Below are 18,356 nucleotides of genomic sequence, written 5' to 3'. Positions count from 1 at the left end.
CATCAGTGAAGGTTTCCCTGAAGAGGTAGTCTTTGAGCTAGGATCTTAAGACTGAGCTGGATTTAAACAGGGATAAGGTGAAAGGGTAAGGAGAGCTGTGAGAATCCCAGACAGAAAAAAAACAGCATATGCATAAGCATAATCACCCTTGAGAAACTGAAAGAAGGTCAAGATATCTGAAGCACATGGAAAAAGGGAGACATATAAAAAGAACTCAACACCAATTTGGAAATTAAAATGGATGACTTTTAACTTCCTTTATTCTAAGTTTACACTACTTTGTAATCATTTTATATTTCTAAATAGCAGGCATACCAAATTTTACTTATACATTAGTACCAACATTAACAAAGACTCAGAACTTTTAAACAAGCAGAATCTGTTATAACTCATAGGTAAATACGGCATATGAAGAACAGCCAAAGTCTATATTTAAAAGATAAATTAAAGAAAAATGTTTAAAACCCATTTAAAAATATTTTTACATATGTCAATTACAGTCACCAAGTGTTTCTACCTCTGAAGGAGGGAGCCAAAGAAGCATCTAGTTTCTCTACTTGACTCCTAACATCTACACAAATACAAGAAACAGAAGCACCAGTAAGCGGTTCCTGTGAATAATAACAAGATATACAGAATGTGGGCTGGTGCACTAGACTCCCATAGAGACTCCTACAGCTACTTGGCTGTAATCAGAATCAGCGGAGTAGAGAATGCAATCAAGGGTGAAAGAAAAGTGCAAAGGGAGGTGCTGAGAAGTCAAAGACAAAGCAATGCTGTGACATCATGGAAGTGTGGTTCTTTTGACAATGCCTAACATGAAGGAAGAAAGGAGCTCCTTACAGTTAAGGACTTTTAAAGCTAGGGGATGTACCCTGGCCGGTTGGCTCAGTGGTAGAGCATCGGGCCGCAGACCAACGAGTCGCGCGTTCAATTCTGGCCAAGGGCATGTTCATCCCTGGCCCTGGTCAGGGTCGTGTAGGAGGCAACCAGTCAATGTGTCCCTCTCACATCGATGGTTCTCTCTCTCTCCTTTTCTCTCCCCCTCTCTCCCTCCCACTCTATCTGAAGATAAACAGAAAAATATCCTTGAGTGAAGTTTAAACACACACACACACACACACAAATAAATAAAGCTGGGGGATGCAATGTTTAACAATGTGGACCCTAAGATTATATGATAAATATAAATAGGCTAAGTCAATGGGAAAATATATAGTTGAAACCCCAGGTTCAAGTTCAGAGTCTGAGGTAGGTAATTTCTAGGCCTCTATTTCCTCCTCTGTAAGACACAAATAACATTTGCTGTGCTAAATACAGTCTTGTTTTATAAACAAATATAAGAATTTATTGGACAGTAATTTTTAAAATTGTAAAAGTACTATTTTGATGATGAGTTTCACTGTTTGCAGTCATATAAAAACCTAATTCGCATTTATAAAGTTGTCCATTCTCTCACATTCTGAAGTCAGAATAAAAAAAAACTCTGCCTCTTTATCCTAACTAAGCTACTCTTAAAACCCACTTCCTAGTTGACTTCTATATAATATCTACCATTTGCTGGCTCCCTGTTTTAGTCCCCTACCTTCAATTTGGGAGCATATACACAGAGACAACTGTCTTGAACACATCATGACATGATAGGCAGAAGCCAGTGAGAATGATCACTAAACGCCTATAAAATACACTTACTTACTAGACTACATTCAAATACCTCTCATTGAAATTCTATAAATCCAAGGGGAATGTTCATTAACAATCTCACCTGTCTGTCTGTGAAAGAAACAGCAGAAATTACTTGTATTTCCCTTTCATTATTCACCCAGAAGAGTTTAACTAACCAGAATCTTAAAACAAAACAAAACATTAGGGAAGGCAAGACTCCTGTGCCATTTTCCTTAGGTGCTTCAGTTTCAAAAAAAAAAGGAAATATACTCATCACTTACTCGTTCACCCATTGATTAAATGTTTGTTGACAACATTCTATATGTGGGATATTGGTCTAGACACTAGAAATAGAGCAGTGACCAAAAAAAGACAAAAACTCCTAATCACATGAAGCATAAATTCTAATAGCAGAAGAGAAACTCAGCCCTGGTTGGTGTGGCTCAGTTGGTTGGAGCGACATCCCATGCACCAAAAGGTTGAAGGTTTGATCCTGGTCTCAGCACATATGGGAAGGCAACCCATCAGTGTTTCTCTCTCACACCTTGATGTCTCTCTCTCTCTCCTCTCTTCTCTTCTTCTCTCTCTCTCTCTCTCTCTTTCTCTCTCTCTCTCTCTCTCAAGTTCTAAGAAGAACTAAAGAAGAGTAGGAAAATAAGTACGTTTATATGCATGTATACATGCACATGTATGTAAGAAAAAGAGAAAAAATATATACACAATGGTCAGGAAAGTACTTGCTGAAAAAGTGGTATTTCACTAAGGTTTTCACAGATTGTTAATAAATAATTTCTTCATTTAAAATTTATTTAAGATTTGTCTATACTATCAGTTATATATATACACACACAAACGCACAACTCCAATTTAAATCATGTTACAGGAACATAAGATTAATCAATATTATTTTAAAACTGGCTTTAAAAATTAATGTTTATGAGTTCTCTCAACACCATATCATAAATATCTAAGCTATGAATGTGGGTGGCAGTACCAAGGTAAATGGAAAATTTAACTTTAAAAAATGCCCTAAATAAAATATGTGAATGTAGTTTAAATAAAAACACATAACATTTTAGGATCAAAAACGTACCCAAAGGAATATTTTCAAAGCACCAAATACATGATCACATTAAAATTTTACACATAAATCCATAAACGTATCACCAAATATTAATATTGAAGACTGGGTAAATTTCCTTAACAGCAAGAAAAAAAAAAAACTAAAACTTTACACTAGAAAAATCATAGGTATAATTTTTTATAATAGTTTACTTTTAGGCCCATATAATAGATTGGAAATGTAACGATTTTGTGATCCTAGAAACACATTTAAATTACAAAGAATATGAGTATTATTATGACAAAGATCTGATTATTTTTTAAATAAGTTTGACATAATTGATTCATTCTAACTGTATAAGGCAAAACAAAAAACACAGAGTCCCTCTCCAATTTAAGAACATGTGGTAAACATAAACAAGCTTACTCCCTTCTTAGGTATCAAAATTCTAACCAGACGGATATCATTCCAATAATATTTCAATGATTTCATTATTTGAAAACAAAACCTATCAAAAATTACTATATGAATAATTACATAAAGGAGTTTAACCAATAGCATATTTAAGGAACACAATTAAATAGACATTAACAAAACCATGATGTTTATTTAACCAACACTCTTTGTTCTTTAAAACAGGAGGGTAACTAAACCACACAGGCTGAATCTAAACCCCCTCCATTTCTTTTTTTAATTGATTTTTTTTTTTAAAAGAGAGAGTAGAAACATCAATGTGAGAGAGAAATAGCAATTGGCTTCCTCCTGCACACCTCCTACTGTGGATCGAGCCGGCAACCTGGGCATGTGCCCTGACCAGGAATCGAACCAGGACCTCTCAGTCCATGGCACGATGTTCAATCCACTGAGCCAAACTGGCCAGGCACCAACTTTTTTTATATGCTTTTTTTTTAATCCTCACCAGAGAATATGTTTTTATTGATTTCAGAAAGAGAGCAAGGGGGAAAGAGAGAGAAACATCGATGTGAGGGTGAAATATCTATGGGTTGCCTTCTGTTCCAGCCCAGACTGGGGATCAAACCTGCAACCTTTTGGTGCATGGGACAACACTCTAATCAACTGAGCCACTGAGCCAGGGCCCACTCCAGTTTTTTTTAATTAAAGTTTTATTAGAACACAGTCCCACACATTCATTTACATACTGTCTATGGTTATTTTTGTAATGTAATAGTAGAACTGAATAGCTGAGGTAAAGACCAAAAGGCCCACAAATCTAACATTAATTATCGGGCTTGTTCTTAAAATGTTTACCAAACCCTGCCACAAGAGATTGGTAAAACCTTATCCACAGGCACATTCTCAGTTTGGATTTTGATCTCATGCTCAGATTTTTTCCTTAGGATTCTATACCCATTCTCACCAGGTTGATTTTTGAGATGTGTGTCCTTACCAGCATGTTCATAGTGGGTCCTCAGACATACCTTTCAAATACTAATGACCAGTTTCTAATGTGAATGCCATTCAGCTGTAAATGCTACTGTAACAAAATTCACCTTTCAAATGTTTTCTGTGTCCCTGCATATGTGCACTTGTGCAATGCTCTGAATATTCACCTCCATATAGTGTCTGTCTAGTCAGTTAATTACAAATCTTTTCATGGTTTCTACTTTGAACTTAGTATGGTAATGTTTAACATGGTTCCTGGAAGTGTAGTACCTGTTAATGTTACCAGAGCTTTACTCTTAGCAACTATTTGAAACCACTTCCTCACTAGCCAATTAATTCTAAAAAAATTTCAGACCCTCTATCCTTTTAAGAAATCTATATATAGCTATCTCATTTCTAGCCTCATCGAGTGACCACCTCGGCTTTACTAACCACATACTGCTGATACCGGTCTGTACTAACCTGATCTTTTTGCCCCAGTTTTCGTTGATCTTTCTGGTATCTTTTTTCAATATGAAAGGTGTGGCTCCGCTATTATGGTGTTGAATAAAATTAAATAGATTATAAGCAAAGTGCTTCTAGAGAAGAATATAACTCAAGAAATAAGATCTTGACCTCTGAGTTTTTTTCTTGTTTCCACCATCATCTTTTCTGTTTTACAAAGCTATAGAAAGCCCAAACACCTGACTTTAATATGGCAAACTGTAGGTAATGAAGTACTATTATCCCATAAAAAATATTTCCAGTGTTTTATATTTCTTTTACTCCTGTCTACATATTACTTGATATGGTATATTTTAAAACTCATTTGGATTTAGTAGATATAAATCTAAGATTACTATACATACACCTGAATTATGTCTCATATAAAATAAAATCACAGTTGCTTATAAACACATCATTTATCGAAAATGATACAAAAATACTTTATTTGTATTTTCAGAGAGCACAACTGCAGAGAGTACAGTAGAAACAAAATGTTTAAAAAAAAATTTAAAAGTCTAATTTTAAAAGCCTTACTGAAAAAAAAAAAGCAAGCTAAGAGAATAATGATAAGTTTGTACTTACCAGAATTGTGGCAGTAGTCCATATACTGGGGAACTTGAACTGTGAAGGCTATCAAATCTGGAGCTAAGAGTGATTCTGGCTTTCTACTCTCATTGAGCCACTTGCTGCTGTGAAGGTCTTTAGTGTCAGAAGGACCTTGAAGCAATGGAATCAATTTATCTTTTCCACTGTCACCTGAATTAAAACATTAATGAAAAAAATGTTATAAAATAAAATATAGTAGTCGCTTGAGGATGTTTGATCTAAAAATATACTAACATTATAAAATTTCAACTATATTTGGTAATTTTAGCTGTACATGTAGTTATACTCTAACAATATTATAAACTTAAAAGCACTTTTAATTCTTAAAAAATAAGTTTTAATATTTAGCTAATTAATGTAAAGCCTGTTCAGAAAAGCTTATAAAAGAAAACAAGTTAAAAACACTATGTTTCAAATATTCAATGGAATCTGCACATTATCTTTAAACTTACCTAGAAATTTCGTTTCCACTAAAAAAAATTAAATTACAAATAATTTAAGGAAAATATTATGAAATAAAGTATTGGTAGGAAGGTAAAGTCAATTACAACTTGAAACTGAAAAACAGCTGGGTTTTCTGTTTAATTTTATTATACTAACAACATTTTAATTTAATTTTAATGTGTCATACGTATATATATCTATACCTCCTATTCCTCCCAAAAGTATAAGAATAAACTTTCATTTAATTTTTCTCCCTCATAACCATTCTTAAAACTATGCACAGTTTTTTCCTTAAATAAAAATTAATTTATTAAAGTAAAGAAGTATCATCCTGGCACAATTAATAAAATTTTTTAAGTAAAATAAAAAAATTTAAAACCTCTGATTCATAGGAACAATGAGTAAATTCTTGTTTCAGTAATGCTCCTTGTAAAATGCAAGGCCAATTCTCCTATACAGGCAATAAAGTTTTACACGGTCCAGCTGCACATACCTGGGGCTTTGGCACAAATTTTTATTGATCCCACGGTCCCAGAGGCACATTTGACCAATGATGTGCTGCAGTACTTCAATTCAACATTCTGGATCGAGCCCTCAAGAGTTGGCAGGGGATTCTTAGATTTCACACCTAATAAAAGAAAACTGCAAATGTACTAGCCGATTGAATTTAAATAATTTTTATACTCCTTCACCAAGGCATTTAAACTTAATTATACTTTAATTGTCTACCTCAGATGTTCATACAGTATTTGCACTAGGTTTCCTAGTTTAGTGTTTAGGAGGTGAAAGGATGCAATTTTAAAATAAATGGACTGAACTCTCATAACTATATTCACATAGTCAGCTCTTGATTAGTCAAGCTCAAGAAATAAAGTAAATACATTAAGCAAAGATTTGTTTCAAAAACAAGAGATGTTAAAAATCACATTTGGTTTTAGAATATAGAGTAAGATTTTTAGTTTTGAAACAAATTTAACTTAAAAATTTAGTTTCATTTAGGCGGAAACATTTAATTTAAATAGGAGACATCCAGAGTAAAAATATTTCTTCAAAATATCTTGGTCAGGTAGGTTGAAGAAAGAGAAACAAGACAGCTTGAAACAGCTTCTAACTTAAAATACATTGGCTTATAAGCAAAATGGACATGCCCAGTGTAGATAAAAGAAAGAAAAAGGATTCTATATCAATTAACCAAAAAAGTGGCTATTAACATCTCTACTATATGCTACTTGCTAAGGGGCATAAAAGCACAGAAGGGAGTAATTACCATGAAATAAATGGTAGAGAAAACAATTCAAATGAGAGAAACTCATTTTGGTCCTGAAGGGTAGGTGAGATTAAACAGGCAGAGAAACTTTAAGAACATTAGACTGACAATATTGCAGACCACTAATGATAATGTTATTAAAGAAGAACTCTAAGCAACTAATATTTATTGAGGACTTACGCATTATATACGTTATCTCATTCTATCCTTACACCAGGTCCATTATAAAAATGTTTATTATCCTCATTTTCAGTTTGATAGTCAATGGACTAGAGGGGTTAAGTAATTTTTATTCAAAATTCTATAGTTACTGAAAGTGTTTCAATACAATTTGATCCCACCATGGTACTGGCATAAAAACAGACACATCAATCAATTAAATAGAATAGAGAACCCAGAGGTAAATCCACATATATATTCAATTGATATATATGACAAAAGAGGCAAGAACATATAATAAGGCAAAGACAGTCTATTAAATAAATGGTGTTGGGAAAACTGGACAGATACATACAAAAATGAAACCAGACTACCTTCTTACACAATATATAAGAATAAACTCAAAATAGATTCAAGACTCTAATGTAGGACCTGAAACCATGAAATTCCTAGAAGAAAACAAAGAGAGCAAATTCTTTGACATTTTTCTGATATATCTCCTTTGGCAAGAGAAACAAAGTAAAAAAAGAAACAAATGGGATTACATCAAATTAAAAAGATTTTGAACAACAAAGAAAACCATCAACAAAATGAAAAGACAACCTACTGAATGGGAGAGATAGTAAACAATGATACATCCAAAAGAGGTTAATATCCAAAATGTATACAGAATTCATTTTTTTTAAAATGAGCAAAAGAGTTGAACATAGAGAAAAGGGAACCCTTGTGCACTGTTGCTGGTAATCCAAACTGGTGTAGCCACTGTGGAAAACAGTATAAAAGTTTATTAAAAATTTTAAAAAAGAACAACCTTATAACCCAGCAATTCCACTTCTGGATATACATCCAAAGAAATATAAAATACTAATTCAAAAAGATATATGCTCCCCTGTGTTCACTGTAGCATTATTTACAGTAGCCACGATATGGAAGCAACCCAAGTGCCCATCAATACATGGGTAGAAAAAGAAGTTGTGGTACAGCGTGGCTGGAGTGGCTCAGTAGTTAAAGAGTGTCAGACTGTGCACCCAAGGGTTGTGAGTTCAATTCCCGGTCAAGGGCACATACCTGTGTTGCTAGTTTGATACCTGGCCCTAGTCCAGACACATGCTGGAGGCAACTAATCTATGATCTCTCTCATATCGATGTTTCTTTCTTTCTCTCTTTCTCTCTCCCCCTTTCCTCCCTTCCATTTTCTCTAAAAATAAATGGAATAAAATGTCCTCAGGTGAGGATTAACAAAAACAAACAGTAAGTTGTGGTACATATATACAATGGAATATACTTGGCCATAAAAAAGAATGAAATTTTACCATTTGCTACAACATGCTAAGTAAAATAAGTCTGTTAGAGAAAAACAAATGCCATATGATTTCATTTATATATGAAATGTAAAGAACAAAATAAATGAACAAGCAAAATAGAAAAAGACTCACAGATGCAGAGAACAAACTGATAGTCGCCAGAAGGGAGGGGGTAGAAAAGGATGGGTGAAAAATGTGAAGGGATTAAGAAGTACAAATTGATAGTTACAAAATAATCACTGATGTGTAAAGTACGGCATAGGGAAAATAGTCAATAATACTGTAATATCTATATAAGGTGCCAGGTGGGAACCTGAATTATCGAGAAGATCACTTGGTAGATAACATGACTGTCTAACCACTATACTGTACACCTGAAAATAATATAAAATAATATTGAATGTAAACTGTAATTGAAAAATAAATTTAAAATAAACAAAAAAGAAAATTGTAGTCTAGAAAACAATGTTAAATAAAATGTAACTTTTAAACAACAACAAAAAAGTTAGTGTCCAACTCCCCTAAAATGACATCAGCCATTCAACAATTCAACAGTCTCCTACCTCACAAACAGGTTCTAATCAGTTATTTAGTATTTTATTCTACAATATGAAGGATCATCAGTTACTAGATAGAAATCACTAACATGAAAGGTAGAAATTAAACACACACACACAGAGCCAGGAAACACAGAAAACAGATAATGCTGAGAACAGAAAACATAAAATAATAATAACTGTCTCCAGAGAGATTATAGAAGATACTGCAACAAGAATAGGATGTTTTGTTAAATTTTACAAAGAACAAAAATTAGATCTTAGAAATTAACATGATGTTAATTCTCCTTAAATTAATAGAAGGATTGGAAAATAAAGTTGAGGAAATCTATCATAAATTAAAACAAAAAATTCCAAGAGGTTGAAAATGGGAGAGAAATTACAATAAAATGAAAAGATCAGCATAAACCACAAAATATCTTAAAACCAAAAGTTCTAGAAAGAACTAATAAAACAAAATGGAGAAAATAATCAAAGAAATAATTCAAGAAGAGTTCCCCAAACTGAAGAATATGAGTTTCTAATTAAAAGGGTATACCTTATATCCAGCACAGCAAATGAAAACAACATACACATAAAAGCCCATCACCTGAATATCAGGGCTAACTAGAAGCTCCTAAAAGCTTCTGAAATTTTTTTTTTTTTCTAAAGCAAAAAAAAACAGAAATAGGGAACATACAACTAGAATGGCATCAAAATTCTAAACAGCAATACTGGGGCGGGGAGGACAATACATTACTGCATTTTATTAAATTCTGTAACAAAATTATTCCCAACCTACAAATCTATATACAGCCAAACTATTAATCACACAGAAGGTAGAATGTAAAGATTCATTCAGACATGACCAATCTGAAAAACACTTATTTCCTCTTCTGGAAAGATAACTAGGAAATTGTGTTCCATCAAAAAGAGGGAGTAAATCAGGAAAGAACATGCAGGATCAAAGAAACAGGAATTCCTAGAACAATGATAAAAGGAAAGTTTAAGACATCTCTATAGTAGGATTAGAAGCAAATAAGATTGAAACAGGAGGAACGTACACCAAAATAATAATGATTATAAAAATTAAAAGTATCTCATGTATTTGAAATATTGAGAAGACTCATGCTTCTGTAAGAGTTTGGGAGAATTAATAATAAGCAATTAAGCATTATTCCAACAATAAAGGCAGTTATTAACTCTCTGAATAGAAGTTCATAAGGGAAACTATTTAATGAAAGTATAATTCAAACATACATGGCCATAGTAAATTAATAAGGAATACAAATTTAATCAAAAATTGTGTTCCAATACTATATAGTTCAGAAGAAAGAAAGAATACAGATAGAGACAATAAGTGTTGGCTCTAAAAGCTAAATCCTATTTAATAGGCAAAATAATATCCTTTCTCCAGCAAAGATGTTCCCATCTTAACCCCAGGACCTGTGAATATGTTACTTTACATGGCAAGAGAATTAGGACTGCAAATGGAATTAAGGTTGCTAATCAACTGACCTGAAATAGGGAGTTTATCCTGTACTAGTTGGATAAAAAGAAATTTAAAAAGGCAGCAGAAGAGTCAAAGACATATGATGACAGAAGCACTGTCATAGAAATGCTATGTTCCTGGCTTTGATAATTAGGGATGAGGACCACAGGCCAAGGAATTCATGTGATGTATAGGTTGAAAAATATTTTTTTTTAAAAGGCAAGAAAATGGACTCTTTTCAAGAGGCTTCAAAAGGGAACATAGCTGCCCCAGCCAGCGTGTTCAGTGGTTAGAGTGTCAGTAGATTCCTGGTCAAGGGCACAAACTGGGGCTGCAGGTTTGATTTCAATCCCCATGTGTGGGAGGCACCAATCAATATGTCTCTCTCACATCAACCTTCCCCCCCCCCCCCTCTTTCTCTCATAGCCATACTAGTACTTTTAGTGTGCAATTCATTTCAACCTTCTAAGCTACAGAACTTGAAGAAAATAATGTTATGTTACTTTAAGGCACTAAGTTTGTGGTAGTGGAAAGTATGTAGATAATCCCTAAAGATGAAAGATAAGAAGTGCATATAAGAATTTTATTTAAAGGCAAATATCTAAGAATAAACTCAAAACGACTGCCTCTAAAAGAAACAATGATGATGATAAGGGTCCAGAGGACTGCCATTTTTGTTACAAGCCTTGTAAAAGTATAATTAAATAAAACAAAAGGTCATTCAGGACACTCAAGCAAGCAGAATTCACACTAGATATAAAAAATAATAAAATCACAAGATAGTGAACCAATCATAAAGGTTTCTGAAACAGGGAAGAGGTGAAGTCTTTTTTTTAAATGCACTGAAGCGATAGCCATTTTAGAGTTGTTAAGGAACATTACATAAAATAACAATAGAAGAGGACTTCCAAATGAATGATATATAGTAAAAGGTAAGCATTATTCTTTCAGGGGAAGAATAAATGGAAAAAGTGAATTGAGAGGAAGATTTATCACATAAGAAGAAAGTGGAAGTGCGAACAAAAGTGGCTGGTTAGGCAAGAACAAAGACAAGATATATAACAAGAAAGCTGGTTAGTTCTAGGACTCAAGATGTTGAAGATTACAAATGGCTCCCTCTGATAATACAAGCAAAGAGGACAGAGCAAACTTTAAAAAGGCAGTGGTTGTTTTGTTGTTATTTATAATAATGATTTTATTGTTTTTAACACACAAAAGCAAATGAAGTGACATTCTAGGATTGAGTTAAGCCAAAGTATCTGGATAATAAAATCACTAATATTTTCAACAGAATATAAAATATAACCATTGAACTATAATCAATTAAATAGTGTGAAATAAAAAGTAATCTCAAAGTGTAAATCACAGTGATATTTAGGTGACAGAATTAAACTGTAAATATTCACAAGGATCAAAACACAAAGTCTTACTTCCCATTGTTCCACCCTCACTTGGACCTCAGCAATCCCTGTGCACATTATAATTACTAGCAAAAAGTCAACAAGCATTTATTAACATGTATCTGCAGGTCTGCTTCTTTCTTAACGTTTTTTTAAACATCAACAATAGCAAATAAACATGTGACTATTAGACTCGGCTTCATATGGACAAAATGATAAAAGAGATGTCTTAGTTTAAATCCATACCTTCTAACACCTAGTTTATGACATAATTCTTAATATAAAGATTTAAAAAATAAAATTTGCTTCTAATTCTAAGATTCTATGAATCAGATTCTCACTCCTACATTTCTTTGTCATACTAACCACATACTTTATGAGATAATTAATTCACATTAAGAACTAACCTCCTCCTCTTCAAGCTTACCTACTTAACTTTCATTGCTCTACTAGTTATGATTACAGGTCTGGAAATTTGGACATTTCTGTGTATAAGGCACTAGAAAAAATAAATCTTTTCATCTAGAAGAAATGAACCCTGGTTAAAACACTGAAGAACTTACAACCTGTGCAAATAATATAATAAGATTCAATAACTCACATTGTTTGGAAAGGGGAAGATCTCTAGATTGGGTAGGCTTAAAAAAAGAGAATTCCAGATAGGTTAGCAAAGTGCCCTAAATATTACCGATGTTCAAGAACATATTATTTTCTTTTTCCTTGACATCTTCATTGCCAAGTATGGGTAACTAAAAAACCAACATTAATGTTGGCAGATCATGTCATTAATTTCTTTTCCCATGGACCACATTTAAAGGTTTATGTTGGTCTTTAGTACAATGGGGTTTCACCACAATGTATCTACTTAGAGATACAGGCTTATTTTTCTGGTTTAGGATTTAGGATTTTTGAATCTGAAGATTCACATCTTGCATCAATTTTGTGGTTTATCAAAAAATGTTTCCAAACATTGCCTCTCTCCTGATGTCTCCTTCTCTGAGTCTTTTTTTTTTTTTTAATCCTTACCTGAGCATATTTTTACATTAATCTTTAGAGTGGGAGGGAGAGAGAGACAAAGAAAGAGAGAGAGAGAGAGAGAAATGTCGATGTGAGACAGACATAAGTGGTTGTCACCCGAAGAACCCCAACTGGGACAAACCACAACCGAAGTATGTGGCCTTGGCCAGAATCGAACCCAGGACTCTTTGGTCCGTGGGCGACGCTCTTACCACTGAGCCAGACCAGCCAGGGCTCCTTCTGTAAGTCGCTCCTTCTGTAAGTTGTACTAGATATAAATAGAATTGTCTCATTCTACTATCCATATCTGTTGACTTCTATTTCACCTTTTCATCTCTATTTTCAGTGCTGCATTCGGTCTAATTTCTTCATATCCACCATCAAATTTACTAATAGTATCTTTGACTATGCCTAATCTGCTATTTAATCCACTCAAGGACTTCTGACTGCCAAAGATTATATTTTTCTTTTCTAAATTCTCTGGTCGGAGATTCCAAAATGGCTGCACAATGAATGGAAGCTACACAGTCCGTCTCCGAGGACCAAACTAGAATTACAACTAAAACACAGACAAATTGATGGGGAAAAGCAACAGAAAAGCAGCTTTCGAGGATCATATAACCAGGGACACTGACTCGATCCTGGCAGAACTGCGGAGGCGCCATAAGGGGGCTGGAAGTTCACAGACAGCAGCGGCCTTAGCTATGAGCAGCACCCACGGATTAAACTCCCAAGCGGCTCCACAGCACAGAGACAGGACACATGCTGAAATAACCACAGCTATTTCACCTTGAGCTCCGGCAGAGGGAGGGAGGACTGAACTGGAACTATGTGGGGACACTTGAGACTTGGAGGGGACTCAGAACTTTTGCTGAGTTCCAGCCATGTAGTACAGGGGCCATCTTCCTCCTTCCCAGGGCTCAGAGGAGAAGCAGCTGCCCCTCCCGTGGAGATTCAACCCCATCCCTCTGTAGGCCATTGAAATGCAAATTGAGGCTCACTAACAACCAGATTCTGCCCCACCCTCATGAAATCGCCTTATGTTGAGCACCTTAGGGAGTTTTTCATTCAACTGACAACCCAAGGCTTTTCAAGTCATCACTACTGATAGCCTCCAGGCAAAAAGGTAGAGGACAACTGTACCATTCCTGGGCTAGCAACGCTCACCAGGAAAGTAAGACATGACAGTGGTATTTAAAATGGATCCTCCCTTGCTCATCCAAACCCAGAAGAGGGAACCACAAACAGCAGAATACCAACATGCACAGGGAAAACTTGGCAGCCTCCAAAGTCCACTGTGATAGCCACAATGGTGAAACACAGATACAAAAGCCAAATGAAAGAACAAGAGACCTCTCCCGAAGATGAGATAAATATGGAGCAGTTAAGCAAGGTAACAGAGCTAGAATTCAGAGCCATAATCTTGAGGAAGCTCAACAGCATGAGTAAGGACATAGAGATGCTGAAAATAAACCAACTGGAAATTAAAAACCACCAAGAAGAAATGAAGAATGACATATCAGAAAAAAAGAACACATTGGAAGGTCTAAACAGCAGAGTAGAGAAAACTGAGCACTGGATCAGTGAAATACAAGACAGGGTAGAAAAAAATCAACAAATCAGAACACAAAAAGGAAAAAAACCATTAAAAAACAGGAAGACAGCTTAAGAAAACTGTGGCACAATTGGAAATGTAATAATATTCGCATTATAGGAGTCCCGAAAGAAGAAGAAAATGAGCAAGGGTTAGAGAATATATTCAAAAAAATAGTGACAGAAAACTTCTCTAATTTGGTGAAGGAAGAAGTCATTCAAGGTCAAGAAGCACAGAGAGCCCCAACTAAGAAGAACCCAAATAGGCCCACACCAAGACACATAGTAATCAAAATGCTAAAAATTAAAGAGAAAGAGAGAATCCTAAAAGCAGCAAGACATAAGCAACACATTACCTACAAAGGAACCCCCATAAGGCTATCAGCTGACTTCTCACAAGAAATACAACAGGCCAGAAAAGAATGGCATGAAGTAATCAAGGTCATGAAAAACAAGGATCTGAATCCAAGACTACTCTACCCAGCAAGGCCGTCATTCAAAATAGAACGTCAAAAAAAGAGCTTCCCAGACCAAAAAAGGCGAAGGAAATACATTAGCAACAAACGAGCACTGCAAGAAATGTTAAAAGAATTGCTGTAATTAGCAGAAGAAATAGGAAAAAAGAAAAATATAACCAAACTAAACAAAAATGGCAAAAAATAAGGACATATCAATAACCACCTTAAATATAAATGGACTGAATGCTCCAATAAAAAGACACAGAGTAGCTGACTAGATAAGAAAGCATGACTCATCTAAATGTTGTTTACAAGAGTCCCACCTCACAACAAAAGACTCACATAAGTTGAAAGTGAAGGGATGGAAAAAAATTTTCCAAGCAAACGAAAAACAAAAAAAAGCTGGGATAACTGATAAAATAGATTTCAAAATGAAGACCATAACTAGAGACAAAGAAGGCCACTACATAATATTAAAAGGATCTATTCAAAAGGAAGATATAACCCTGATAAACAAATATGCACCCAAATATAGGAGCACCAAAATATATTAAAAATCTTCTGGAGGGCCCTGGCCGGTCTGGCTCAGCGGTTAGAGCGTCGGCCTGCGGTCCCGAGAGACCTGGGTTCGGTTCCCGCTAAGGGCATGTACCTCGGTTGCAGTGTGTCCCCGGCTCTGGTCAGTCGTGCGGGTGGCAGCCACTCGATGTGTCCCTTCACGTCGATGTTTCTCTCTCTCTCTGTTCCTCTCTCCCCCTCCTACTCTACCTGAACAAAAAATGGAAAAATGTCCTCGGGTGAGGATAAAAAAAAAAAAAAAAAAAAAATCTTCTGGAGGACTTCAAAGGAGAAATTGACAGCAATACAATCATAGCAGGGGACTTCAACACCCCGTTGACACCACTGGATAGATCCTCTAGACAAAAAATTAGCAAGGAAATACAGACTCTAAATGAAGCACTAGACCAAATAGATTTAATAGATATCTACAGAGAATTACATCCCAAAACTACAGAATTCACATTCTTCTCAAGTGCACATGGGACATTCCCAAAGACAGACCACATGATAGCACACAAATTAAATCCCCACAAGTTCAAGAAGATTGAAATCATACCAAGCATCTTCTCAGATCACAATGGCATGAAACTAGAAAACAGTTGCAATAAAAACATGCAAAGACATTTGAACACATGGAGGCTAAATAGCATGTTATTTAACAATGAATGGGTTACCATGGGGAGCAAGGAAGAAATTAAAAACTTCCTGGAAACCAATGAAAATGAACACACAACAACACAAAATCTAGGGGATGCAGCAAAAGCAGTTCTGAGAGGCAAGTTCATAGCAGGCCTACCTCAAAAAAGAAGAAAAATCTCTAATAGACCATCTAACCTCACAACTTAAAGAACTAGAGAGCAAACAAAAAGTAAACCCCAGAACAAGTACAAGGAAGGAATTAGTAAAGATCAGAGCAGAAATAAATGACATAGAGACCAAAAAAACAATTCAAAAGATCAATGCAACAAAGAGCTGGTTTTTCGAAAAGATAAACAAGATTGATGGACCCTTAGCTAGACTCACCAGGAAACGAAGAGAGAGAACCCAAATACACAAAATCAGAAATGAAAGAGGAGAGATAACAACTGACACCACAGAAATACAAAAGATCATTAACAACTACTATGAAGAATTATATGGCAACAAATTCGACAATCTAAGCAAAATGGACACATTTCTAGAAACACATAGTCTCCCAAAACTGGATCAGGAAGAGATAGAAAACTTGAACAGACCAATAACAACAGAAGAAATTGAAGATGTAATCAAGACTCTCCCAGCAAACAAAAGCCCAGGCCCGGATGGCTTCACAGAGGCGTTTTACCGAATATTCAAAGAAGAACTAATACCCATTCTCCTCAAACTATTTCAAAAAATTCAAGAAGAAGGAAGACTTACAATCTGCTTTTTTGAGGCCAGCATAATTCTAATTGCAAAACCAGAAAAAGACACAACAAAGAAAGAAAACAACAGGCCAATATCCCTGATGAACACAGATGCCAAAATCCTGAACAAAATACGAGCAAATCAAATCCAGCACTACACCAAAAAAATTATTCACCGTGACCAAGTGGGATTCATCCCAGAAATGCAGGGCGGGTACAATATTCGCAAATCCATAAATGTGATACACCACATAAATAAAATGAAGAATAAATACCACATGATCATATCAATAGATGCTGAAAAAGCCTTCGACAAAATCCAGCATCCATTTCTGATAAAAACGCTCAGCAGTGTGGGAATAGAGGGATCATATCTAGACATAATAAAGGCCATATATGAATGACCTACAGCCAACATCATACTTAATGGGCAAAAACTAAAAGCATTTCCCTTGAGAACAGGAACAAGGCAAGGATGTTCAATTTCGCTACTCCAATTTAACATAATACTGGAAGTCTTAGCCACAGCAATCAGACAGTAAGAAAAAATAAAAGGGATCCAAATTGGAAAGGAGGAAGTGAAATTGTCATTATTTGCAGATGACATGATACTATACATAGAAAACCCCAAAGGCTCCATCAAAAGATTACTAGACTTAATAAATGAATTCGGCAAAGTAGCAGGATACAAAATTAATGTCAAGAAATCGATGGCATTCTTATACACCAATGATGAACTCACAGAAAGAGAAACTAAGAAAACAATCCCATTTACCATTGCGGAAAAAAAATTAAGATACCTAAGAATAAACTTAACCAAAGAAGTAAAGGATCTATTTGCAGAAAACTACAGGTCATTGAAAAAAGAAATAGATGCAGATATAAAAAAGTGGAAGCACATACCCTGTTCATGAATTGGGAGAATTAAGATCATCATAATGTCCATATTACCCAGAGCAATCTATAGATTCAACCCAATCCCCATCAAAATATCAACGGCATACTTCACAGAATTAGAACAATTATTTCAAAAGTTCATATGGAACCAAAAAAGGTCTCGAATAGCCACAGCAATCTTGAAAAGGAAGAACAAAGTTGGAGGAATCACAATACCAGATTTCAGGTTATATTACAAAGCCACTGTAATCAAAACAGCCTGGTACTGGCACAAGAACAGGCATATACACCAGTGGAACAGAACTGAAGACCCAGAAATGGACCCAAGGCAGTATGCTCAGTTAATATTTGAGAAAGGTGGCAAGAGCATACAGTGGAGTAAAGACAGCCTCTTTAATAAATGGTGTTGGGAAAATTGGACAGCTACATGCAAAAAAAGTGAAACTAGAAGATCTACTTACACCATACACAAAAATAAACTCAAAATGGGTAAAAGACTTAAATGTGACCCGTGAATCCATAAAAATTCTAGAAGAAAATGTAGGCAACAAAATTTCACACATCATATGCAGCAGAATTTTCACTGATACATCACCTAAGGCAACAGAAACAAAGGAAA

At 35.0% G+C, this 18,356-nt stretch overlaps 1 protein-coding gene across 7 annotated transcripts in view; it reads right to left on the bottom strand.

Annotated features, from left to right (window-relative positions):
* VPS13B (vacuolar protein sorting 13 homolog B) overlaps positions 1–18,356 on the bottom strand; it is an 867,799-nt gene that overhangs the window by 620,537 nt on the left and 228,906 nt on the right. For 6 of the 7 annotated variants that reach the window (XR_004959842.1, XR_004959841.1, XM_036263824.1 and 3 more), the window contains exons 18-19: positions 6,162–6,296; positions 5,201–5,374 (exon numbers count right to left, since the gene is read on the bottom strand). Coding sequence is in view for 5 of the 7 variants with exons in the window: in XM_036263824.1 (XP_036119717.1) it covers positions 5,201–5,374; positions 6,162–6,296 (309 nt within the window). In the remaining 2 variants the exon portion in view is untranslated. Of the gene's footprint in view, positions 1–4,472; positions 4,664–5,200; positions 5,375–6,161; positions 6,297–18,356 lie in introns of those variants that run through there. The other variant, XM_036263828.1, reaches the window with a different exon arrangement.

The sequence above is a fragment of the Molossus molossus genome, unplaced genomic scaffold (assembly GCF_014108415.1).
Source record: "Molossus molossus isolate mMolMol1 unplaced genomic scaffold, mMolMol1.p scaffold_m16_p_16, whole genome shotgun sequence".
Classification (NCBI taxonomy): Eukaryota; Metazoa; Chordata; class Mammalia; order Chiroptera; family Molossidae; genus Molossus; species Molossus molossus.
The sequence above is the reverse complement of the archived record's forward strand: the minus strand, read 5'-3'. Positions and strand labels throughout refer to the sequence as shown.